Source organism: Dunckerocampus dactyliophorus, chromosome 1 (genome assembly GCF_027744805.1).
Source record: "Dunckerocampus dactyliophorus isolate RoL2022-P2 chromosome 1, RoL_Ddac_1.1, whole genome shotgun sequence".
Lineage (NCBI taxonomy): Eukaryota > Metazoa > Chordata > Actinopteri > Syngnathiformes > Syngnathidae > Dunckerocampus > Dunckerocampus dactyliophorus.
This window is the reverse complement of record NC_072819.1, coordinates 32,544,525-32,572,097: the sequence shown is the minus strand read 5'-3', so window position 1 is coordinate 32,572,097 and position 27,573 is coordinate 32,544,525. Positions and strand designations below refer to the sequence as shown.

At 39.0% G+C, this 27,573-nt stretch overlaps 1 protein-coding gene and 1 long non-coding RNA gene across 2 annotated transcripts in view; one reads left to right on the top strand and one right to left on the bottom strand.

Annotated features, from left to right (window-relative positions):
- Positions 1 to 13,490: 13,490 nt before the first annotated feature.
- The window catches only part of LOC129186769 (uncharacterized), a 17,849-nt gene continuing 3,766 nt past the window's right edge, over positions 13,491 to 27,573 (bottom strand). Inside the window, exons 3-4 of the long non-coding RNA XR_008572293.1 lie at positions 17,696 to 17,834; positions 13,491 to 13,951 (exon numbers count right to left, since the gene is read on the bottom strand). This is a non-coding gene — a long non-coding RNA (uncharacterized LOC129186769). The remainder of the gene's footprint in view (positions 13,952 to 17,695; positions 17,835 to 27,573) is intronic.
- The window catches only part of calcoco1a (calcium binding and coiled-coil domain 1a), a 16,675-nt gene continuing 14,916 nt past the window's right edge, over positions 25,815 to 27,573 (top strand). The window contains exons 1-3 of the mRNA XM_054785350.1: positions 25,815 to 25,982; positions 26,804 to 26,965; positions 27,035 to 27,137. Coding sequence (XP_054641325.1) covers positions 26,834 to 26,965; positions 27,035 to 27,137 — 235 coding nt within the window. The 5' untranslated portion in view covers positions 25,815 to 25,982; positions 26,804 to 26,833. The remainder of the gene's footprint in view (positions 25,983 to 26,803; positions 26,966 to 27,034; positions 27,138 to 27,573) is intronic.

The following is a 27,573-nucleotide window of genomic DNA, read 5'->3' as shown; positions in this document are numbered from 1 at the left end:
CGTCCTTCCAGGGATATGCCTCCCCAGACCATCACTGACCTACCACCAAACCGGTTATGCTGAATGATGTTGCAGGCAGCATAACGTACTCCACGACATCTCCAGACCCTTTTCACGTCTGTTGCATGTGCTCAGGTTGAACTTGCTCTCATCAGTGAAGAGCACAGGGCACCAGTGGTGTAGTTGCCAATTCTGGTGGTCTATGGCAAATGCCAATCGAGCTCTACGGTGCTGGGCAGTGAGCACAGGGCCCACTACAGGACGTCGGGCCCTCAGGCCACCCTCATGGAGCCTGTTTCTGATTGTTTGGTCAGAAACATTCACACCAGTGGCCTGCTGGAGGTCATTTTGTAGGGCTCTGACAGTGCTCATCCTGTTCCTCCTTGCACAAAGGAGCAGATACCGATCCTGCTGAGGGTTGAAGGACCTTCTACAGCCCTGTCCAGCTCTCCTGGAGTAACTACCTGTCTCCTGGAATCTCCTCCATGCGTCCAGGTACCGCAGCGATGCCCTGGTCCAGATCTGGGAGATCCCCCAGGACACCATCCGTAGTCTCATTAGGAGCATGCCCCGACGTTGTCAGGCATGCGTACAAGCACGTGGGGGCCACACAAACTACTGAGAATCATTTTGAGTTGCTACAATGACATTTTGGCAGAATGGACCAGTTTAGCCAGTTTTAGCTTGATTGACATATTCAGTTCATTTGGCGCTGTTAATACATACAAATGTATATCATCCTGTCCTGTCTTTTATCTTTCTCTTCATTCAATACAGTAAAAATGGGCATATTTCAGACATAGTTGATAATGGTGATTAATCGTGATTAATTAATTTTAAAGCTGTGATTAATCTGATTTTAAAAATGTAATCATTTGACAGCCCTAGATTTTATATGATGTGGCAGTGATTGAACACTGCAAATAAATAAGCAATGTTTCAAGACCTGTCCACATTGAAACGTGTCCTAGGATTTTTTTTTTTTTTTTGCTGGGTTGAAAAAAATGTGCGTCCACACTGAGCCGGATTAGTAAACAGTTGCATCCAGACGGGAACGGGTCACTGGTGTACTACATAAGGCACATCTACTTGTGGCGCTGTAAACAGACACAAAGACATAACCACGTCATGCCAAAACTGTAGAAGAAAGAACAAATACACATAAAGTCTGTCATCTCCCGCTTTCCAAGGCTCGTCTAGACTTATAACGGAGTGGAATTACTTCTGCGAGTCATTTTGGAGTATATGACAAAAAATAAGAGAATCGGAGAGTTTGCTGGGGTGACTCATGCCAGTCAAGTATTCAGATATTTTGTTGGCTTGTCACTTCTGGTCACGTAACGGCGTCGGACCGGTGATGTCATCATTTTCAGAAAGTAGCGGTAATTGTTGGACTAATAATATGCTATAGTCAACCACGAAATAGCGATTTATTAATTTTGAAAAACCGGGATGGAGTGAAGCCATGAAATTCGAACTGCAATGTGGCAAGGGACGAATGTACACACAGATGGTCATTGGTTTATGGCGTTCTGTGTTTTGCAGTTTTGTAGTAATGTACGCTCTCCCATAAATTAATTACTTAATTTGGTCGGTAAACATCTGACTCGCACTAGAATTAGTTACAGTGCGGCGCGGAAGAACACATTGTGTGGCTCGCGTGCAGCCATATTACTATCAACAGTGGTAATAACCATAATTAAGGATAAAGATTGTATTGTGAGGTCTACCTGGGCGTTGGAGGATAACGAGGAGGTGGCCGATTAACAATCTCTTCATTACAAAAGCAAAACAGGCTAGTGTCGGCAAACTCAACTCTATTCCTCCTCCCGCAGACACAAACACACGCACACGCACAGCCAGGACACATGCCACGGTTCAAAGACGCTCGGAAATCACAAAACACACAGCTGCCACGTGCCACCTCGCTGATCCTCTGAAAGCAACAGTAATAACTAGTGTTGTGGTCTTAATATTGACATGGAAAGGTTGCTATGCTTTGTCTTTTATTTTTTATTACTTTAATTTTATTCTTGTATTCGGTGTTTTATTACTATATTTAATGTCCATGTGTTCTGTGTACAATAAGGGACTCAGAGGTTAATTTAGGTACACTGTAATTTTGGTGTAAGATCTGACTTACACCAAAACTCAACTTACATCACAGTCTAGGAATCCACCTGGATTATTATTATTAGTCTTATTTTACTTGTAAAAGTGTCATACAATCTGTTGTACGTGCTGGAGTTCCTTTTTTAGGACTACTTTTAAACACAGATGCATACTAAGTGTTATAGCAGGGTATAATTGACTGACTCAAAAAACAGTATTTAATTTTACAGGACACCCAGAATGTACATAAAACACCCAGAATGTACATAAATAAAGGATGTGGGATTAGGGCTGTCGAATGATTAAAATTTATAAACAAATATGCCCATTTTTACTGTATTTTATTAAAAGAAAGCCAGATGACAAGACACTATTATATATATATATATATATACAGTATATGTAGATATGAATTAACAATTCCAAATGAACTAAAAATGTAAATTAAGCTACAATATACCACACGTCTGAAAATCTAAAGACACCACTTAAGTTAAATTCAGTTTTGAGTGCATATCTCGGGATTTCCGAGCACACTTAAATGCTGATAAGAATGTCTCTTATTGTTCTTTTTTGTCTTTCTGTTTATTTAGACCACACATGCATGTATAATAAAGATGCTGTGATGTTCAGAGTGTCCGTGAAAGCACCTTGAGAATGAGGAAGTGTTGTTCCCAGCACAAACAGAGACGCGTTTGCGAGTTAGAGATAAATACAGCATGGTGTTGGAATTGTAGTTCTGTTGATGTGTTCAGGTCAGAATGAAGTTCTAAAAGAGCGTCAGACTTTGTGTGACGCTACACTTGCCTCTGTCTGTTGTCATAACAGCAAGGTGTGGCTTGCTATGATGCGCATGTGTTAATTTAACATAATTAATGAAATAAGTTAAAGTGTTTTTCGACAGCCCTATGTGAAATTTACAATACAAACTCTGAACTATAAAACACTGAACATCAAGAGTACGTGAGTATCGCTCTTTCCAGACAACCTGTTTTGCAGAAACACCAAACACAGCAAAACGTGCAAATGGTAAAAATCACCAAAATGTCAGACAAAATATCACTATTCTGCAGAATTTTGTTGTTGAAAGTTTGCTTCGCTGTCCCCCTCATCACACTGGCTCACACTGCTCTGTGAACAGACCCCCACCCACTCTGCTTTTTATAAAAGCCACGTCACCCTGCAGCTGCTGTGAGGCAGTCCTGACCGATGATTACCGTTACAACCCATATATCGCTGGAAAGCGCAGAGTGTCTAGCTTCAGAAACCACTGGAATTATTTCAATAGTTCACAACTTACAATACTTTAAAAGTACAATTGCACATCCTATTGCCTGTGACAGCCTCTGCATCTAAGGTTTCAAAAATATAATTTGGAAACGTACAGCGGATCAAATTAAGCTCAATGGGCTGCACATGGCCATATATGGCCCGCGGGCTGTAGTTTGCCCATGTCTGCTCTCAGGTGCTCTGACTTGCTTTAAAAACTATTTTTCACAAAGGGAATAGTGGAAATAGAAACAATACATACACACATGGTAAAACTGTCACTAGGATGAAATTATTGACCATACTGGCAATTTTAAAATAACATAAAACTTTCATTCAAGTGTAAAATGAATTTAACTGGTTTAGCATGAAATGATCCAGAACAAAAAACAACAAACATAACTTGGATGACACACACCAGACGTGTTTAGAAAAGGTCAATGACATCACACTTTAACATCCTTAATGGTCATACAAGTGTAAATAACTAACCGCCTTATAATAAAAGTTAAATTGTTCACTTTAACAGTGATGACGCATGATAGAGGAAGATTACTGCATCACATTAAGAATAAAGGTAGCATAGTTCGCAGTGTTCATTCCATTCTTGTTATTAATGTCAACTTATTGTTGCGTTAGCCCTATTGTACTGAGCAGCCAGGACAGATGCATGTACTATTTGGTTGCTGTACTTTACCGCTATGATTCAATACATTCCATTTTTAGTCTGATGGTCATAATCACTCTTTCCATACTCTACTACACAAAAGCACATAATGGCAAAAAAAAGCAAAGCACTTAACTTAGGCCCTGTCCACACGGGGACGTTCTTGGTATTTTGTTTTTGGCGGGTTGAAAAGAAGTCGCGTCCACACTGTGCCGGATTAGTATATAGTTGCATCCATACGGGAACGCATCACTGAGTGAAAACAATGTAAATCACAAGGCACACCTACGTGTAGCGCTGTGAACACGCACGCAGACGGAACACTCCAAACCATAGAAGAGGAAAGAACGGATGTGCATAAATCCGTTGTATTTTGCTTACGAGAAGTGGAATAATCTCTGCGAGTCATTATGGAGTACAAGACAACAAAATAGGCAAGCACAGTCCACATACACAAACACAAACAATACCAACAGATTAAAAGGGTAATTCTTGCAGAAGGACATTTTGTGTGTCTTAAAAAAATGCTGTGTAAACTTATTTGGGACAACTGTTTGACTGGGCGTCTATAGAGATTGATCATCCGCGTAAAACACACATTAGAAAGTTCCTAGTTCTTGTACTCCAGCCTTTGAAACTTCCACAGTGTAGAATGTGACGTCTCAGTCCATTTTATGGCTGTAGAGCATACATGTTTTTTTTATGTCATCGTATGCACACGCACAAGGACACAAGTATTCAAAGAGAATATGCAGGCTAGCCATGCACACTCCTAGATGTGGTCAACTGCTGCACACAAAGAGTAATACTGTATGTCTAGGGATGTGGACAGTCACAGCATAATGTGGGATTCTAAATAAAGCGAGCAAACTGCAATTAAAAAAGCAAGGTGTTCAAAACTGTATGGAGTGTGTAAAAATGCAAAGTTTTGTTTTACAGTATAGGTTTCATATCTTCTCTGTGTTAAATGAGTCATCAACATTTTTTTTTGATCGTTTTTAAAATATTCTGCAGAACTACATAGATATGTGCTAAAAACATGACAATGAGATGCAATGTTGCAGGAAGCAAAGGCAAATTAAGCCTAGTCAAACGAGCCATACCTGTTTTCTCAGAAAGATCAATAATCTGACTTACTAGAGGACTGGTGGGAGTTACTAATCACAGTGAAGTCATTAAGTAACATCTGTCACAATTTTTGACACACATGCAATTTTTTATAGCAAAATGATGCTTCAAAATAAAAATCAGTTACATAATAATCAATAATTAATTTGCTGCCGCCTTATGGTACACCTCATTAACATTCAATTGCTGTGAACAATCACCAAAGTGATTTCAAGCTAGTCTAAGGACAGCAATGTGGATTTTTCCCACCTTGTTCTGTTTGAGCTAAAATGAGGTTTTCTGTAGACAGGAATGCACACAAACTTTACTTATTCCTGTGCAAATTTCAAATGTGTGCAAGACCATGACTTGGAACTTGAAATGTTCGTAAACTAAACATCCCCGACAAAAACTAATTTTCACAACTGTTTCCTCAAGCTACCACTGGAAACAACCCGGTTCACGTTGCACAGGAAATGTGAGAGCCGCACGGCTGAAGTGATCTTTTGTAATGTTATTTGGAGGACAATAAAAGCTCTGTAAAAAGGCATTCAGAGTGAGCCATGGTCTGGAGTTATTTATCAATCACAAATTATTGTATACGTCTCAAACAACGTGCTGGATAGTTGATAAAATGTGAGGATTTTACTTCAGTGGGCATTATTACAAACTAACGCATGGAGGTGTTTTTTCCAAATAGGTGGTAGGACATTTGTGTGGACGGTGAGTTAACAAGAAAATTTAATTTATCAATGGTGTTCATCTATATTATGGGAGTTTACATTGCATTTAAAAGACAAGCTTGACAAAAATCTGTATTTTTGAGAGTGGCGATGGTAAACAAACGTTAGGCAAACGCTAATAAAACTAAAGCAATCAAATGTTCCATTTATGTAAAAAGTAAATGCCAACACCAGTGCTGGCTGTGGCATGCTGTACTAAACTATGGGTATGTTTCAACAACGGTCCTATTAGTAAAATTGGAAAACATTTACTTTTTGTTATTGAAAAGTTTCTGGTACTGGACTGATGTTGAATATCCCAAACTAATCTAAAATAAATCAAATAATAAACTAGAACTATCCTTTTACTTTGACAGGTCTGTCTCCTGCCCTCAGTACACCTTGGCATAGTGTACAACAAACAGCAGCTATGAAGACATGCGGTCTGAACTAGGAGGAGGTGACTCGATCGATCTGATCAATACTAGCGTGGTAGGATCCATATTTTTCAGTTCTCTTCCATGTTTATTTTCACAAATCTGTGTTTTTGTAGTTTTGTTCATAGCTTCTGCACATTGTTGATGTTTTATTTATACTTTATATTGTTTACAATAAGTAAAAAAATAAGGAGGGCTTTGGGGGGAGGGCAAAGGGTCTGAATGAAAGCCAACAGTATTGTTGATGGTTATTTTGCTAGTTGATAGTTATTTTGCACTTGGCTTTATTTTGTTCAAATAATTGTATGTGATGAAAGGTAATAAGGGAAATGTTTTATTATTTTGTAGATAGTGTTACATTGTCTTATACTGTATTAGTATAAGTTAAACTCTTCACAAATAGTTACATATTTATATTTTTGCTGAAAATATTTGTGATGTTGTATTTTCGTTTTTTAAGCGATGAAGTCACAAAATCATTCTAGGATCTTGAAAACTTTCAAGTAAAAAAGTATCAATGTCAGTATTGGTATTGGCAATACTGGCCTTGTATTTACTTATCAGATTCATACCAAAATTTGCAGTATCGCCCAATCTGAGTCTAAATGGAATTATATTCCAGGTTTCGGGTCACATGATGTGGAGCCCTGCTCTTGGCTACTACTTCAGGTACATAATTAGGCGTATGGGTAAAATGAATTGCAAGAAGAAAAAATGGAAATGTGTGAAAGCATGAAGTACTTTTCAATTATATTTAAATGATTACAAATTGTGACAGCACACTGGTAATTGAGTGAAACTAGTTAAAAGCCACAATAATTTCTTTTTCAGTGGCAGTAGCTCTTCCTCTGCTTGTGTAAAGAATTTGGATTCTTCCTGTTCCTCTTGAATGCATTTTCCTCCCTTTGTTTTCCTGACTTGTGACGCCCTTCAGAGACAGAAACGGCTGTCTAAATTTCAGTTTAAAGCAGAAAGATTTACAAACTCTCAGACCAACAACATTTCCAATGAATCAATCTGCAAGTTGCTTGAATCAGACGGGCATGATGTTTCACATGGCTCTCAAAATGTAGCAGATTGATTTCCATAAAACTTTGCTGTGTTGCCCAGGCGATGCGTCCACATGTAATCCAATGGAACTATGACTATGTTGAGCTGTACAACCATGAGGCTGACATTTATAGTATTTGAGCAAAATGTCTCCACATTTATCACATCAATTGCAATTACATTTAGTTTAGACTTTTATATTTCCTTCACAATGGATAAAACTGATGTTTCAATGACAATTTAGTGGCATCACTATCGAGAATGTATGTATTCAATTTGGAAAAAATGACACAACAAAACAAGAAAAGCACTCAGTCAAGCGTAGACCTCCACCAAAGTAGAACAGTTATTGAAAACAAAAAAAGACAATCGTGAAGCGACGTTTGTCTGCCTACACTGAGGAGAGGCACTTACAGCAAATAGTAATGTGGACTCTGGGAAGAATGAGGCAGCAGTAAGACATCACATTAAACTAAGTTCATAATTACTACATTTTTGGAAAACATACTTTAAACTGCATAGAAAATATAGGATTTTGGTGGCAACCTTTCCCTAATAAATGTGACAATGGGACCTGCAATGTTTGACAAGTTTGCCCTACATTAAAAACAGCACTTCACACTGAATTAGATAAGAGTTCATGTGTGTCCTATATGGGGTGCTACATATTGTGTAATATATAACTTACTAGTAAGTTCTCTCAGCGGTTGTCTGGATACTTGTCCTCTGCTTGGACTATGATGTTCTTGCTTCTCTAAAAGTGTCCAGATCAAGTGGAAGTTTCTTTTTTAGAAAAAAAAAAATGTATACATCACTGCAGTTTTAATTTGTGAGGTTAATGGAAGACTTAAGTTCATCCTTCAGTGGGAGATCATATTATTGTTGCATTGTAAAAGATTTAGATTTCCTTTCTACACCTTTCTGTAGCCAATAATTTGGCAATTTAGCTATGACAGTGTGACTGTGGAATGTGAATGTCGGCATTTAGTTGAGCAAACCTCTGTGTCAAAGAATTCTCGGCATGACTGCACACTTTGTAAGTTATAAGCCTTTTTATTACGCTATCGTATGGTGGAAATGTTACTTTTAGATCAGTGAATTTTTCCTTGTACAACATTCTGCAGCAGCTTTCATTACGTTGTTGATATTTTGCTTTTTTTTTTTTTTTACTTAACATGTAAAATGGTTGAAAACATTTTGCCAGTGTTGGAACTACATTTGTGTAAAGAGTAAAAGTACTAAGCATGTAAATTCTGTTCTTTGGTCAAATAAGTATAACAAACAGAAAGAAACCTTTTGTCTGAAAGTTTCAGGACTGTACCGTTTGTTTTTATTTCTGTAATGTGGCATTGTATAATGTACTCACATTTAAGATTTGACTTTTTTGCGGTGGTCAGAGGTGCTTGAAATAATTTCATAACATTAAGAAACACACGGGACATTAAAACACACGATTAACCATATTGATGACATGAAACCCCGCAATTTTAAGTAGTCAACACAGTCATATAGGTGCAATAAGATTTATAGGAGAAGGCAAGGCACTTTAAAAAAATATGTTTAACCTCTGTCAAAGAAAACAATGAAACAGGCAGAATATACATACATAGTAATAGTGGATACATTTCATGAGGACAACAACTGGACGTTGGTACAAAAATTATTCCTTGAAACAATTTAGATAGAGCCTTTAAATAAATTCAAGCTCTACCATGTGTCTAAGAGTCTATGCTACTACACCAACTGCACACACACACACACACAAAACACTAAACACATTGCAGTGGGCAAAAGCTGCAGTGGGGACAGGCAAAATGAATGATTAATTTCTCTGGGTCATCTAGTTTATAGTAAGGTTAAAACAGATTAAACGTGAGTACAATAAATCCACAACATATCTCAGTTTAAAATAAGATAAGCATATAATAAGCATATAAAGTCTCGATTTTTCAAAATTAAATTGATAAAACGACCACCCTCGGGTCATTGAGAAGTGATGTGAAATATTTGCACAACTGACAAAACAGTTTGATTCATTAATCTGTTAAATGTTTAGTATCAAATGCATACATTTGCCTTACATGTAACGGAATAATTGGAAACATTGAGAAATATTTCACTTGCGAGTACGCTGGATGATGAGCACTTCAATATTCAATAAGAAAGTAACTGAAGCTAGACTGCTGCACATTTATTGCGGTGACCAGCAGAGATGACATCATTGGGATTTTATTACCTCCGCCAAGGATGTAGTAAAATCCGAGGTTACGTTTTCATTACCATTTGTTTGTTGTTTGTAACCTTTGTTCTCCACCTCTGACTGATATCAAAACATAGTTGTGTCTTCACTGCATGCTTAGGAAAACTTTTTCAATTGAGAAAAACACTTTTCACCAGAGCTAATCCATCCATACGACTGTTACAATTAAACATAAAACAAATACATTACTGTTTGTAATAAACCTTATTATTAGCTATAATCAGCTACTTTCTCAGACAAATCTGTCAACGTATGTGAGTGAGAGGAGCCTCAGCTACAAATGGTAGCTTTAGTTTCAAAAACCGACCAGTTTACAAAGTGCTGACAGGCTCTTATAATGATGCTAATGAACCCTGATCCAAGTTTTGTAGAAATCAACAGGGAGTTTGAACCTTCACTCTGCTCAGTCCGCCCACTTCTAATTAGTCATGCAACATCTAGGAGTGTATTTTTGGTGGACAGCTACGAGAGGAAACCTTCGATAAGACTGATCGGTTGATGTGCAAATAACAAAAAGTTGGCTACACGTGCATGTGTTTGCAATTCTATTAGCCGTGACTAAAACTATCGATACCACACTTGTGCTATATATAAAATAAATATAAAAACATATATTTTGCTATATTTTTCATTGAGGCCGAGCGTTTCAGTTTTATCACGTTGTGTTACTAGAACTCAAATACCAATAAATATTTGAAAAAAATCTTAACAGCCAATGACTGTCAGTTTTTGCATAAAAAAGTGAATCCAATCCCTTGTTTTAACTTTAATAGGAGAGCCGCTGTTTGTTTGCACTAAAATTTGGCAAGGGTCCTTCAAGCTGTCTAAAACTGAAAATGTCGCAAATCAAAATTACATCCTTGTGGTGCATCAGTTCTGCCGCCGCTTTTAGACGGTGAAGTAGTAACTCTCATTTCAGACAGTCTTTAATCCACATTTTGGTAGTTTTCCTGTTTTCCTTTAACTTCAGTGGGTTTTCCATGTCTACGTAAGCACACACCCATATCTGGAGTGGTAATGTGCTCCGTGAATAATTACTCAAGTATATCCATACATCATTGTCATAAAGGACTTGCAAAAGGAAAATAAAAATGTTTTAATATTTTTTATTGACCACAACACCATTTGCTGGTTGGTTGTGTATTGCCCAGCTTTGTGGACATATTTGGATAGATGGGTGGAGCTCAGAAAGAGAAAAAGCTCCACTGCTCATCATCCAATTGTGACTCAGTGAAGGTAAAGGGCTGCAACATGGCTGCATATAGCGTTCAAAAATGCTTCCACTATAAATATTCTGTGCACACTTCCTCTAAGCAGAAAGACTGCGCCACACAAACAGACCATGTTTTCATAGTTGCATTTGCAGTGGTAACTTTGTTATACCACTGCAACCATTTCAGAGCTACATGGAAACCATTAAGTACTCTCTAATCAAACAACCAGAGAGCTATTGCAATCATTTATTTCCAGGCAGAGTAGTTTACAATACCTGTACACTATCATCACAACTGCACCCACATATACTATGCTACAGATTATATGTGCTGGATTTAAATGAAACCTGAAAGTAATGATCATTTTCTTCTGTTGTTTATGCGCTATAATGCAGATTCCGCTTGTCCATCTCGTTTCTTGTCACGTCAGGCTGAGCTGAGGTACAGACATCTGGGCATTTATTGTGCTGGCAAACAATGGCTGCTGGCTGGAGCTTAGCATACTTTAGAACAACAAACAGGGGTTTGCTCAAATGGACAGATTTGCCAGCTCTAATTTTAGCTGAATTCTAAATCCAGCCAAAACATCCAGGCTGCTCTGAGTTGGGCCAGTGTATGATAGATGTGTTGTGCATAGATAATTTATTGTAATAGATTAGTTTGACATCTATTCCTGCCGTAAGCAAAATATTGAAAATGCACCACTTTGGAATTCAAAGGAGTTGTGTGTTTAATAGACAGTCCAGTGATTTATTGTGGATGTTAACCCATATATTTGCATCCCCTTGTCACTCACATTTTTCATTTTCTATGTTATTTGTTTTATCAACATTCTAAGGGTGACCTAACAGCTTGTTGAAAACTAAAAAAAAGTTTGTGGTATTTTGTCCATTAAAATGACATTTCATTCATAGAACAATGAAACGCACCACCTTTCTGCAACCTAAAAACACAGACAACACAATAAATGTATCAGGCTTTGACTAATTTGTAAATACATGTGTATGCTAGTTGAACGCTGAAGGGCAAAATCTCAGCTCCCTGGCATTTCACCAAATCACTTACATTGCATTCATTGCATTTCATTACATTCTAATTCCTGTACCACAAGGGAAATATCCGCGACAATCACGATAACTCAGTTTTGAGGCAATTCTTTTTCTTTGGTGCATGATTGAGTGGTCCGAAGAAACAAAGGCTTAAGGGCAAGCAATAAATCAATGAAGACCTTGTTTCCCCAGAGCTATTCAGCCACTTGGGGTGTAAAATGCTCAAAGGCAATGAGCACTTGAAAGTCTGGAGCTGTGGATGGATTCTGCCCAGCAATTATCCTGTCTGCATGCCTCCACAACACCACATACCAGATATGTTTGGGCCTCTTCTGCGACAGTCACAGTTATGGACAGACAGATGCTAATGGCACTTTTCAGAGCTGCAGATACACAGGGCCTCTGGCCATCACTCCTAAACACATGCCACACAGCCTGCACCACCCACACCACACAGACATGTTATTGATGACCACTGTCGGCTCTCCTCCTCGCTTGAGCTGGGGTGGCCGCCACGGGCAACAAAGCAGTAAAAACAACTTGTCAAGGTAACGCAACTTGCTCATCAGCAGTTCCCGTCAGTTGTCTTGTTACTCAAGACAGATATTCCATAAAGGTGTGTGCGTCCGCTGCCTCGATTTCTCGTTACCTACAGTTGAGTGGGGTCATCCAACACTTTGTGTTGACTTTTTGGGACTCTGACCAGTAAGAAGCAGGCTGACCAGCACCTGTCAGGAGGATTGATGTGTCCAGCTGGTAAGCAAGAGGTGGGTTAAGAGACATGGGAGCAGGGGCAGCGCATATTAAATCTGATGGACAAGACGAGAGGGGTTTGGGCCCCAGTTGAAGACCTGAAGGCGATCAAGAGATGAGGTAAGATGGACGGGTGGATGATTGCGAGAGAAGGTGACAAAAGCGGCTCTACCTTGGATATCTTCAAGGTGATTCAATATTACATAAACATTTCCAGGGGTTTACTACTGCAGAAAGGGATTGAGAGCTTAGGCAGAGCGAGAATTTCAAGGTGGAGAAGCTCTTTGCAGATGTCCAAATACACAGTAAATCACCGCAAAGACCTCAGGGCGCTCAAATGCTTTTTGACTGAATCTGTCTCCCAGCCAAGAGGCTCCAGAATGACTAAAACATTAACAGGAGTCTTCAGGGTAGCGGCATCCGTCCACCCATCCCCCACCAGCACCTACACAATCCCAAGGCTGTGCACACGAGGCCAAACCAAAATGGCCTCCTTTCAGTTGTTGTCCAAATGCGGCACAAATGTTTGAACCCAAGAGAATGCTTGAGTAGACCATAGGCTTGTGCACAAACTATTTAGCTGTGTGTCATAAGGTTGACCCTGGCATTTGAGTGGAGAGGTTTGTGTGTCGAGTTACAGGTGTTCTTTTTAACGCAGTCGCTCAAAAAAAAAAAAAAAAAAGTTTATGACATCTTCTATGGAGGGCTGAGGAAACAGAAACTTGGCTTGAAAAACACAATTTAAATGAAATTTGTGATAAGACAATACAAACAGTGGCATGCTTTACAACCATACTTGTATAATGAACATTGAAGAGAAAAAAATACAAAACTTTAAATTACACCATCAACAAATATACTTGAAGAATCAAAACATAAAGACAATATTACATTTCATTTTCTATATGAAAATATATAAATTAGCACTAAAGTAAAATACTAAATAATTTTTGAAAAAATGAAGCCACAGCCATAACTCAGCTTATAGAAGTCAGAGTTTTGTTGATTTAAAAAATGTTAAAGCATCAAATGAATATTCAGTAAGACGTTGCACCGTGCTGCACCGTCAAATGTGCTGTAAGAAATATCTATTTCTTATTACTCATAAATATCTTAGTAAGAAATTCATAACATGCTTTAAGTTTCACAGGAATAAATTACAATTCTACATTTAAAATTCATTGAACTGTAACTGGTGATGTAAATTTGGAGTGTGTTTTTGCATGCTGAACATTGTTTTATGGCCTTTTTACCCCTTATTTGCCAAAAGAAGACCATCTCCTCTCCATCCCTCACTTTGCCTCCTCTGACCTGTAAATGGAAAATAACACATGACTGAATGCTTGTGTGGTGAACATACAGTCGGGAAACCAGTAAATTATTATAATTAAAGGAGCCTTACAGAACTACCCAACACTTAAAATTATTCAGATATTTTTTTTTTATTTGCATTTTAACAGAATTATTTAAAATAATAGAAATGTACTGCATTCGTTGACAATTTCTAATAGGAGGAAAAAAGTGACATCTGCAGAGGTCTATGACGCGTTGCTGCCTCCATGCGTGTGCTCGACTGCCCCCTGGCATATGCACCTATTATTGCACCAACATGTCAACACAGATGACCACTCCCTTATCAAGCGAATACTAGCCTATACAAAAAAAGGCACCGTTGGCCTTAAACATTTATCATATTATTCCCATCATTTTCGTCATTACATCGTACAAATCTAGCTATGGGAATGCAAGAAAATAAAGTTTTGGACAAACAAATGACCTTTAGATACCAGTGTTTATAGATTTGCACAGTTTAGAATCTGCAACAATAAGCTGTGTAAATGCCCCTATAGGTTTTTCACTATTTTTCGGTTAAAAAAACAACCATTGAAAAACACAAAAAAAAGTCATAGAGATCAGAAACTGGCAATCTATACTATATATGCCCTCTTTTACATTTTTTTTAAATTTTCTATATATATATACCTTTTTACATTTCAGACTCTCTTTATACTGCTTATTATAATTGCACCGAGAAGAAAAATTTAATTTCGGTGCTCTGTGTGTCTCAGATACATGGTGAATTGACAAAGCCTTCTAATCTCTTGAATTTGAAGCTCTTGAATCCCTTGAAATATCCCCACATATCAGCTAGTCGTCTAGGTTGCTGTACAAAATGTCTTTTACTTTATGTTAACTTGTACTTAAACATATCACACACACCGAACAACATTATTATTTCCCATTATGATAACCAATGTAAGCGCTGTATCCAATCTGTTAGTCAGATAAGTATTCCCTATATTGTTGTGATTGTAGTTTGCAAACTGCACTCCTTACTGACTGACACTTGTTACCTTATTAAGCTGCAAGACAAGGTAAAAATATTACACATACACTACTTTATGATGCGGTACACCAATGCAAATCACAGCCGCAATAATAAACGTACATGCATACCTCTGACAACATCAACTGAGAATGATTATTTTTGTAAATGCAGAGTTTTATGGTTCATGTGTTGGATTTCATTAAATTGTGCAAGCAGTTATACTGTAATGATGTGGCCAGAATGTATGCAAAAGAAGTACAGTATTTAAAACAGTTTGTATAGACTTTGGGGTAACGGGAGGCACCAATAAAATAAAACAAATAACGCAAAGAAGATCATGGCAGGCTTTACATAACTTGAAAGGTAAAAAACTTTAAGCACAGCTGTGCAGTATATCGGTGTGTCAGGATATTTCACATAAAGCTTGCATGTTCACAGCTCCACTCGCTGTAACATGGTAAGGTTAGATGTGCTATTAAACTACCCTCTGTCACAAGCACATGCTATGTGACTTCACTGCAGAGTAGCTCTAAAATTGACACAGTGGAAATGGATACTGCATTACAGTACCACAATCAAACTAAAGGTGGCAGCACAGCCCCTGACAAGACTTCACTATGTGAAGTACAGGATGCCAGAGACCAACTCAAAAACCACCCCAGACCAAGTATTCCTACTAGAGGTGCTCCGCAGCTTCGTTAATGAGGCCAGTCTCGCATGTGCCAAGCTATTGATGGCTTTATAAACTCACTAGAACCATTGACACTCAATAGTCAATCAATGACTTCTCCATTTGAAGTGAGAAATACAGCAGTGGCTGTTTTCACAGCTCAAAACAAAGTTTTGTGCTCACTAACACCTGATAAGTGGACATAGAGACACATTTCTACAGGCCTGCTGTAGGACGATGTGCATTCATTTGCCAAATGATGCCACTAAACCTTGGCACTGAGGTGAAACAACACAAAGGATTAAAATTTAATTTAAAAAGGACTAGATTAAATGGTGGAACTACCAATTAGAATGAAGGCATTTTTCAGTTTAATAGGGGAGTCAGTATGACGCAACTATAACACAATAATGAACATACTGTTAAATTAATATGTCTACGACAGTGTCAATCAAAACTGACCATTATTGTATTTGCAAAGGCAGCTGTTTCCATACATATTTTGCATTGGATCACATTACATTGTGGTGGTGTACTCAATAAAGCAACAAGTAAGTATTTTGGTGTTTATGAAGGAATGCACAGGTTATTTTAAAAAGACATGATACTAAAAATAGATATTATAGGCATTTGAGGAGCAAAATTATAACATTGGCACAAGGATACCTGATAAAAGTCAGAAATAATGCATGCTCTGATATTTTTCCCAAGAACATTTTCTGCAATTAGAGTGAGACATGTCAATCCTGAGCTTTGCTCCTCCCAATGACAGGAGATAAATCCCACATAGGCTACAAAAAGCAGATCAATATAGAAAGCATGTAAACAAACCATGGTGGAAATGAAGTTGAGCTGGCTAGGAGGAGGAGTGAGTGTGCTTCAAATAAAGCACATGGCCAGGAATGAAAGGGAAAGGGGGGGGCAGAAATGAGGAGCAGCAGGAATGCAAATGAGGAGATGTAAGATGCACGGCCATGAAGGAGTGAAAAGGTGAAAAGGAGGAAGCTGAGGAGCATGCAACAGAGATGGGGGACAGCAAGAAATGGAGGGAGAGGAAACCGGTTGTGTATAAGTGATTTATGCTAGTTGTATAATTTTCTACAAAACTGGAACCCCCCCCCCCCCCCCCAAAAAAAAAAAAAAAACACCCCGCACACCCTGCTCCTACTCTTCCCCAATAGCTCTCCTTTTCCACCTCCATATTGCACCCTCCCACCAGGGTGTGCTCCTCCACTGTGACACCAAGAACAGTCCCTGGCCACTCTGGCAAGTGATTAAGATTCTGCCGTGATGTGACTGCAGCACTTCGCAAATGGAAGACTGGATATAATTTCCCTAAAATGCTGTTTTTTATCACCTATTTCCCCTTCATCAGCTTGCCGCACACGATTGATAGCTGATGGCACCTCTGACAACTTAACGATTTTATGGTTAGATTTATGGGCTATCTGCTCCTCTCCTTTTACAGCTGAAACTCTGTAAAAATGCTTATTTCTCGGATAAGGAGAGGGAGGGTGCGCGTCTATGTGTATGGAATGGTATCATACCCCGCAAAATGAGTGGATGAGAGAGATGTGCCCCTACACTGCATTGCAGCCAAGAAGAGGCTTTCTATGACTTCATAGCTATTTGAAAGCCTAAATTACGTCTGCATAGCACCATATATTCAATAACACTGCCTAGATAGTGGAACACCAAAGTATCATCAACTCTCACGCTGGATCGCAAAGCATTAAGCATCCTCTACTATATTGCAAACCATTCCGGATATCACATAATAATTTGTGGAATGTTTTTTTTATAACTTTGAAGCAAATTAGTGAAATGCAATAATATTGTAAGATTTTTTTTCTTTTCAGAGCCCATTAACAGTATAAGCACACTATATATCTAAAAGTGTGATTAATGCACCGTACACTATTGTAGATACATCATGGTAGACCATCTTGTTTCTCAAGCTCATTACAGGAGTAGTGTCAGTTCTAATGAGTAATTGTACACACAGTAAGTTAGTTTTGTGTGTGGTGGTGGTGGGGGGTGTTATCACTGGACTTACTTGGCTGCAGTAGAAGTGAAGGCACCCCAGGAACGCCTACCAACCAGGACAGATTTACAGCCAAGTACAGGCTCCCAGTTAGCCTTCTCCTCTTCTCCACTGATGAGCTTGGCAGATCACAGACGAACATCCCAGGGGACTAAAGTGTGACAGGAAAGTGGGGGAGAGGTGGAGGGAAGGAGAGAGAAAAAGAGGGAGAGAAAACCAGTCTGATGAGATCAGTGAATCAAAGACAGCCAGGAGGACACACCCTGGAATGGGGTAATACCACACGTTTTAATGGGGAGCGTCCATAATTCATTACAGTTACCAAGGATACAAGGAGCACCTTCGGCGGGAGGCTGCAGAAATCATCTCCACTACAGGTTGTTCGATTCAGGCCATGCCCGGTGGGTGGGGAGAAGCGGATTAATATTAAAACCTACAGTGAACTTGACCTCTGTAGTAAAGACCAATACTTGATTGAATCTAACCAGCATATTTTACATCTGCGTGCTTCCAAATCAATTTAGATTTTCAGATTTTTATAGTCGTTTTGTGATGTATTGGCTAATGATTAATTCACTACATTGGAAATCCATAGATTTTAGCAAGCTCAGGTTGAACTTCTTTCTGGGGTTTCTTTCATCTAGGCAGAGGTGAGCAAACTATTGGGATCAAGGGCCACATTTAATTATAGCAGAGGGACAGCACCTTCATGAAACTGAAAAATTAGCTTAATGCCTATGTAATATGTTAAATGTATGTAGTTGAACATATTAAAGGAAAACTGCACTGTTTTTGGAATTTTGCCCATCATCCACAATCCTCATGTAAAACACATATTTCTTTCCCTTTTCTGTGCGTTCTAACCAGAGAAAACGAGCTAGCAGCCAGCTAACACTGCACGTCATGGGAGGCACCTATTGAAGCCCTCTAAAAAACCTCTATCGTTTTATGCTGTGATCATGCATTCACAGGTACATTGATGATAATATGTAATACTTACAGTATCTTGCCGTATTTTGATTATTTAAAACATTACCAGAACTTCTTTCCTGGGCGCATTAATTTCACACAGCCCACTGATGGGAACTAACGCTACTTCCATTAACAACAGTAGCATTGAGTGAGTGTGAGTGCTATTAGTAATCATGGCAGACTTTGTGAGAGGCGCCGACTACGACGGCGACTACCATTGGACAAATGAGGAACCAGAACCTTATCTGTTTGAGCCTGAATATACAGAGTATTAGCTAGAGGTTTTAGAAGCTGAGCAGACAAGAAACCAAAGTGAAACATCGCAGCAGACGAGGGGTGAGAGGGTCAGAACCGGCATGACTTAGTAAATGTGGAGCTTGCCAAACCATGCCGACAGAAATTGACTGTTTCTGCTGCACTAGTGGCATACAGCGTTACCATCGATGGAAAGGCTTTGTGTATATGGCGAGGAGGACACTGGTCCAAGACATTGCATGACAATAAATGGTAATGCTAATAGTTTAATTTCCTTTGAACATGAATACAAGTTACAATGGAATACATCACATAGTTCAATTTGCAGTTCCACTGTCCAAAAGGAGTAGGAAAAAACAAAGTTTATTTAATCCTACCCCTCGTCCATTTTACACCAAATGCAGTACATTTATTCACTTCCTGTATTCCAATGTAGTCTTTACTATTTAATACATAAGAAAATTATACAATGGAAAATGATAAGGTAATGTAGCAATGTAGTAACATAATTGTCAAGGTTTTTCCTCAATCATAATAAATAATAATCACATAATTAGTATAATAGTAAATAAATAATAATCAGTTGAAATAGACATAACTGAACTTAGTTGCAATAATATGTAATAGGCGAGTACTGACAATGAACTCACAAGAATGAAGAGTGAGGAGTGTTTGTAAATTGATGTTTTGTCTCCGATTTTTTAAAATTGGAACTACTTTAGCTATTTTCATTTTGTTTGGAAATTTACCAGTCTGGAATAATAAGTTACTGATGTACGTCAGCGGTTCTACTATCTTGTTAATGACCTTATCAAAGGAAGAATTGTTAGCACTAACAAACCGTGCAGTGACAGGAACTTTTTTCCACCTACCCAAAATAAACTGGAAAAGACGCCTCAGACCAGCTGAACCAGACGGACAACTGTGCATCAAGTAAGTCACCATGATATTGACTGTGATACATGGAGAACGTAGTGATTGATATCACAGCTATATACACAGTCCATCTAGCCGTGTACGAACAAAACATGTAATGTGGGCTAATACTTTAGAGATAATTCAGTTGTCTATTCGTAGTTCATATGCTTGTTCTTGTTTCGCAGTCAGTACTTTTCAGCTTATTGTCACAATCTTCTACAATACACGTGCGTGGCATAATTTATAATCTAGCGTTAACTTTTCAAAACTAACAACGCAGTAGCAGCACCAGCACCTCTTGGGAGTGGCTGGTTGTGAGTGACATCTCAGCATCACTCACAACGCCTATAGCGAGGTGTTACACAGCCAGAAATATAATTCTTCTGTAGCTTGGTTAATATACAGGTCAGTTATGCAAATGGCACACTGTTGGTGTTTTTTGAGGGGTTTTTTTTAGGGCTTTAAAGTCCTGACGTGCATTGTTAGCTGGCTCATGATAACTTGTTTTCCCTCATTAGAACACACAGAAAAGGGAAAGAAATATGTGTTCATGTTTCACATAAGGATTGTGGATGATTGACAAAATTCCAAAAAAGTGCAGTTTTCCTTTAAAGAATCAATTGCACGGAATAACAGCAAAATGAACACAATTAACTTTAATGTACAATAAAATCAAATGCCTGACGGGACAGATTAAACAACACAATGGGACGCAAGTGGCCTATGGGCCACACTTTGCCGACCACCGTTCTTGGCCGCAAAAGATAATATGTGGTTGCTCAGGCATGCAAGAACAAGAACAATAAACAACAACCTTAACCTTAAAAGGAGTCATTGGCTCAACCTCTAATTTTATATGATGACACCATGTCAGAGCAGGCTAATTATCACCAACACGTCTTCTTTTAGATCGCATGCAGACATACATGTCACCAGTAAACTTCAGATACAATATCAACATTTTAGTTGGATATCTTCTACACTGCAAACACAGGATAACTGTACTACTATATTACTATATAATATATAATTACTATATAATATAATAATTGTTTCCCCATGGTACTCACTAGAATGCCAAATTACTGTGATTATTCTCTGTAATAGTTGTTGGATTCCCTATCTGGGGTTTTATTGGGGTACAGTGAATCATAGTTTGACTGTGGTTTTGAGAAGCAGACACAACGTTTCTTTTTTCCCCCTTTTTTTCTTTTAAGAGAGAACACATAGATTTGAAATTTTTGGGAGGTATTTCTGCTTTATATGGATGTTTACTGATTTCTGAGCTGCACATTTTCCAAGTAAGGCCAGATTATGCACTAGAGACCCAATAAGGCTTGAATGAGGTTATTACAAACTTAAAAAGCTTGTAGAATGTACCATAAGACTTCAGGACACTGAGCTTAATGATCACATTTCTTAGCACAGATCCAGCCCATTGGCATCATGCTGTAAAATCTGGGCAGATGTGGAATACTGATATCGTCATCTAAAGCTAAATGAATAATAGAATGTTTTTAATCAGTTGTGTCTTCTTAAGGCCACAAACTGGTTTAACTTTGAAAAATCATATTTAGTAGCAGTCACAAATATGTACTGTATAAGCAGCCCAGTAAATCAATTTAAACGTTTGATTTAAACACACATTTACAATAGCAACAGTGTGTACACGTGAGGAGGCACGTTCGTACGTCTCATCCTTCTCGCAGGCTCATCTTTAGGATGTTTCTGATTAGTGTGAATATTAATGCCACCGGAAAGTTGGGATGCAAGTACAAAAATGTAAAAAAGGAATTTGGAAGAGCTTTTTAAAGGGGGCCATTTAATCAGAATCATTATTTTTTTGCGGTTCTCTGAAGGCTCGTAACTGGCGGTCTATGAAGAGAGACATGCCGCAGTGGGGCTTAATTTAAAGCCAGAAAGGTCACTGCACTAAGAAAGGTCCTCTGCTCAGCCAAAAATATAAAACGGGGAGAAAAGACAAGCAGTTGGGGTAGGAGTGAGAGGGGGCTGAGAAAGAGGGCAGTAAGAAGAGAGATGAGAGCATGTCGATCAAGAGGGGGGCCCAGGCGGGAGAGAACATGTTCAAATAATTTGGAAAGACGGCGTTGGATGGATGGGAATGCGTGACGAAGAAGAGGAAAAGTGAGCCTGGATAATGAAGCAAATTGCAAATGAATTGGAACAGGCATAGGATCAAACAGATGCATGAGGTTTTTTGTTTACTCTAATGGTGTTTTTGCAAGTAATTTGTTATAATGGCCTACAATTTTAGAGAAAATACTGCATCCATCCAGTCTGTTCAACAATCTGTGTTGGCACAAACACAAGTTCCCCGAGCCTTTTGCTGAGTTGGGCGCTGCGTGCTCAGTACTGGACCAATGTTGTAATGGTCAGATGGGAGATTTGCTATGCCATATGCAACTCAGCACAATATCGCTATGACCCAATCAGTCTGTTTACAAGCACTGATGAGATTTGGCTGTCATGTGTCACGTGTTGGACTTGGCCTTGTTAACAATTGTAAACTGTTGGACTGTCTCCCCCCCACCAACTGCATTCTACCAACTAACATCCATGTCTTCAATCACTTGTTTATCTATCTATCAGTTCACTTTAGATGTCCACTGGGTTTTTGACTGCACAACATTACATAAAAACTCACAGGAGCCTCATGGCAGCGGCATGACAGCCTCTGATGTAAAGCCTCATGCTTTGCACAGATAAGGCGGGTTCAATTTTAATGTTGCTAGCACGCCGAGACGCACCAGGCTCACTTGTAAAACAGAATGCCCCAATCGCTTGTAAACGCGCCAACCCAGGAGGAGGAAAGGGATGGGGGTTGGGCCGGCTGAGGTGGGGCTGCATTAAAAAGGAGAAGAGGAATTCCATTTGCCCAACTCCCGCAATGCGTTCGGTGGATCAATTTCGTCTCTCAAATCCCCAATCCATTCCTCATCTCGTTTAAAAACTAATACCCAATTCCAATCACAAGTGCAGTAAAGCATATCTTGTAAAAGGTCATTGTATGACCTCTGAGTTCTCTTAACTAGCTTCTGGTTGCCCCACTTTCATTTGAAATACAGCAAAGCCTGGATTAAAATCTGCACTGACAATGGCACAAATAGAGGCACCCAAATTCATATGGAATCATCCATCCATCCATCCATTTTCTATGTCGCTTGTCCTCACTAGGGTCGTGGGGGTATGCTGGAGCCTATCCCAGCTGACTTCAGGCAAGAGGCAGAGTAGAGTCGCAAGTCATTTGGAATCATTTGGCATTTATTCTTATGTGAAGGGTCACGTCACAGAGTTGTCTCTACTGAGGAAATGGTAACAGGAATTCAACCAAAGCAGGGAATTTTGGGATAAGTATATGTGTGGTGGCCACAGGCAGAATGCCGGCATATATGTGGTGCATCCCCCGTGCACCCAGGCAAGGGAACTGATCAGATGGACGATCAAACACTAATCATTCCCTCACGGCCCATACCGAGTAAAGCTGTCATTAATTTTGCGGAATTACATCAAATCTGAGACATTCTTTATGTGGCCCACGGCCTGTAGACAGTTATACGACAGGGACTGCTGCGCTAAGCAGATGGGGCAGCTTGGCCGTGCATACTAAATACCTACGTCCCCCATTTCTCCATTTCCTCCCTCCCTCCACTGGTAGCTACTTGGAGGCACACTGCTGCTTCTCCTCGTCTTTGTTTTCTACTGCCTCTCCTTGAATATATGATCACACTGGTCTGACCTATTATGTCATTCAACTCACACCAATGGCCAATATTGAACAAAAAATTCTCAGCATTGTGTAAATGGCCTGATTGGGCGGGTGGGAGTGAACTAACGTGGGGTTGCTACAAAACAGTAATCAAGACAAAACAGTTCAATAGGATGAGGGAAAAGATTGCTGACTGATATAAATGTTAATGTTTTTCTCTTGGATGTTGACAAGTCTAATGGTTACACACAACAGAAGGTCATAATCTCATTTGAGGTTTCCTTGGCAACTGATTACAGCTGGAGGCAATGTGCAGTTTATGGCTAGTGACACATACCTGCGATTCCCTTTGAATGAGACATGTGGTAAGCTATATTCAGAATGACCACCTCAGGTAATGAAACTGCAGTAGCACTCAAGGGCAACGCCATTTTCTTATATTGAGAGGAATTCCAGGCCAGGTTGGAAATAAATACAATAAAAATAAGAAAATAAAATTAACAGACAAGAGGAATTAAATCGGTGCTGAATAGTGTTGCCACTGATAAACAGCATTTACACTTTTGTGCCAAAACTGTTTTTTTGTCCACCTAATGCTTAAAAGTGTGTGTGTGTGTGTGTGTGTGTTTACGACAGTCAAAGGAGGCATAACAGCAAGCTGCCAGAACAAGAGCACGCCGTTCTATGGACAATCAGTCTACAAATTACGATGAAGCCTCAACAATTCAATGACCACTCACACTTTCTTATCATTTAAAAGTCAAGGCAATTCTCCTGAACAGAAAACAGCATTACAGCTACAACATAGTAAAAATCAAGCAAACACACAAATACAATAAAGGAAGGCAACAACAGAGTCGGCTCATCATTGCAGTTGAAACTATTTAATTATCTCACTGCACAGAGTGGTACCACTAGCTCACATGGAGTCTGCACACTATTAATCCACTTAAAGACAATTTATGGGGACTAAACATCGACTGTCCATAGACATAAAATTACTTGAAGCATCCTTACAGCGTCTTGAGCAGACTAAATTAGTCAAACTGGGCTTACTAATTGAGGAGGAGTAAAAGTAGGCCTACTATGTGACTGGATTGACTGCTAGTTGAGCAGAGATAAATAAGCAGGCTATAAAATGGATGAGAACCAATAACTATGATTATAAATTACCAACATTATTTAAGATGAGGTTACTGATGCAGTGTTACATTAATTCTAAATGTAATTTCTCCTCATATGCGCTTGGTTTAAGCATTTCATGGTCCCAGGAACATCAGGATGGCTATGTTGGGATGTACAATATATTTAAACCCTCTGAAATATTTGTAAAGGAAATTACATTTAGGAGGAGGTTATGCAATTGAAAATATTGGTTGAGACAAAGTGCAGACAAAAAAAATGTAAAAATAATGCAGTCACCTATTAAGTTAATAACAGCTCTTTTCCTTTGCATTACTTTCACAGTACCTTGTTTTGGAGATACTGTAGGATACCCAATATCATACTGGTCAGATGGCTGGATATTTCCAAGCAGACATTAGAAATAAGAATTATTTTAATTAACCTAGTTCAGTCTCAGTTAAGCAACCTTTTATAAACACCTATAGTTTTAGACCTCACTTAAAACAGGCGAATTAATTGTTTTAAGTTTTTTATCTGTATGTAGAGGCCTCATTCATAAAGTATTGAGTTTTCAGAATGGTATACTGCCATCTGCTGTGCAGCTGCGGTATCGTTAAATGAAAGTGCTCTCGTGGGTCAAAGCTGTTAACCATCTTGTCAAGGCTGCTTAACAGGAAGATCAGATTACTGGTCATTGTAAACATGTTCTTTAAGAAAAATGTACGACTTAAATGATATTGATATTATCATAATATATATCACATCGTAATACTTTGAGCATAGTCTCCACACAATTGTTGACAGCAATATTTATTTCAAGATTTTGAAAAATTGGCACGGTTTGGAAAGCGAGAGGCTACTCTAAACTACCTAACCGTGCGTGGCCCAACCCGTCGATGTGATTATGGTTTAACTACATACACGAATAACGTTATTAAGTTGCCTGCTTAGCGTTTCAATACCTCACACTAAAACTAAGTTGACTTCCTACAGCAAAACAAGGCAAGGCGCTAACAAGCATCATATTACACTCCGCGAGACCACCACTTCTTAGCAGCGAGTATGGGCCTTGTAGTTCCAAGAGCAGATTGTAAACGTCCATCACCGGGATAATGAACTACATTTCCCACAATCACACAGCGGAAGAAACTTGTCACGCTTGTGCTGGGTTTTGTTTTTGTTTCTGGGGGTCGTGGGGCAACCCTGAGTAGCAGGACTTGACTGTCAGTGTTTCGTAATTTATTCTTGTAATTGGTGTACCAGATAAAGCGGTCCAGACTGACAAGTGAAGGCGGTTTAAAGGTGAGGACGATGTCCAGAGACGGAAGAGACAATAATTGCGCAGATGTGCTTGTGTCCAAAATGTTCGTTATTGTTACGCACGCACATTGACTAACAAAGTGGCGATGCTCGTCAAACAATTTGAAAAATAGCTAACGCTGGTCTTTGCGTCTGTGATATTTGAACTGGTATGGCGGTACTTTAAATGTTGTCCACATGAGCTAATGTTGTTGGGCCTCAACCTTGGTAATGTGAACCGACGTAGCTACTGTACGTACATCTGTCACCATCTAGAGCATGTTGAGCAGTATTCATTTTTTTTTTCTTCAGCTGCCGAATTTGTTATAATGTATAACGCCATTATACTAAGTGAATTGTTTTAAGATGAAATAAGTCATGGTCAAAATAGGCCCTAGTGTTGTCATATTGAGTGCAGATTGTATTATTGGGAGAAAGTAGCATGCAACACACAAAAACAACGTTTTTCTGTCAGGAACGTATGTTTGAAGCAGCGTGGGTGAATAATTCCTGAAGTGCACATGGACAGCGTGCCCCAAACCTTTTGTACCACTTGCACATGTGGTGGTGTACAATGGCGAAAGAGTCTGAAATAGCCCTGGTGACAAATATGTCATATGTCATGTAGCTGAAATACCCTGCTGTCACTGAGGTTTTAGTTGTGCTCCCAATGGAAGATATCTTCTTACACTGACTAAACGCACACATGCCTTCAGCTGTCACCTCTTGCCTTTTTAGAGCTCATTAACTGATTGTCAGTTTAGATTTTTTGTAACCTAAAAAAATGCACTGTACTACATTGTAAACCCTTTCCCTTCCTATAGGTACAAAGTAGTGCCTTTGTTTTTGTTGCCATGGAAACATCTGAGAAGGTGGAGTTTAGAAACGTGGGCTGCACTTACTTCCCTCAAAGCAGAGTGGATTGTCACTACACACTAAGCTCACTACACAACTGGGCCAGTAATGACTGGATAGGACTCTTTAAGGTACTGTTCACACATTCAGGGTATATGTGCAACATTACTTTGTGAGCATTATTGTTTTTTTGTCAACAGGTGGGATGGTCGTCAGTGAAGGACTACCACACGTTTGTTTGGGCACTAGCCCCGGCTGACGATGAGGAGGGCACAGAGGCCAACTGCTGTGTTCAGTTCCATGGTACTTGTGCTTCCTCTATTGAAAATCCCATAATTAGATGATCTTTACAAGTACAGAATGATTTGAAAAACAAAGCTTCTGCCAAGTGATAATTAGGTGGCTGCTCAAGATGAGAGCTACATTAAAAGTGTTACTGTACTACTACAATAAAATATACATTCACCAGACACCTCATTTGATCCATAAGCACAATCGAAACCTTTGAGAGCTGCACCAACAATTACATTCTGCCTTACAAAGACAATATTCACTTATGGTTGATACTGTTGTACTAATATATACTCTTAAAACAATACTTGTTACAGTGGCATAGATGCCGTGCCGTTTTACACTGCAAACAATATTACTTGCATTTTTCCCTGACAGTTTCATTCTAGCATCATCTTTGTAAATGCTGATTTTCACACCAACAGGCATTTTCTAATTTCAGGTTTCA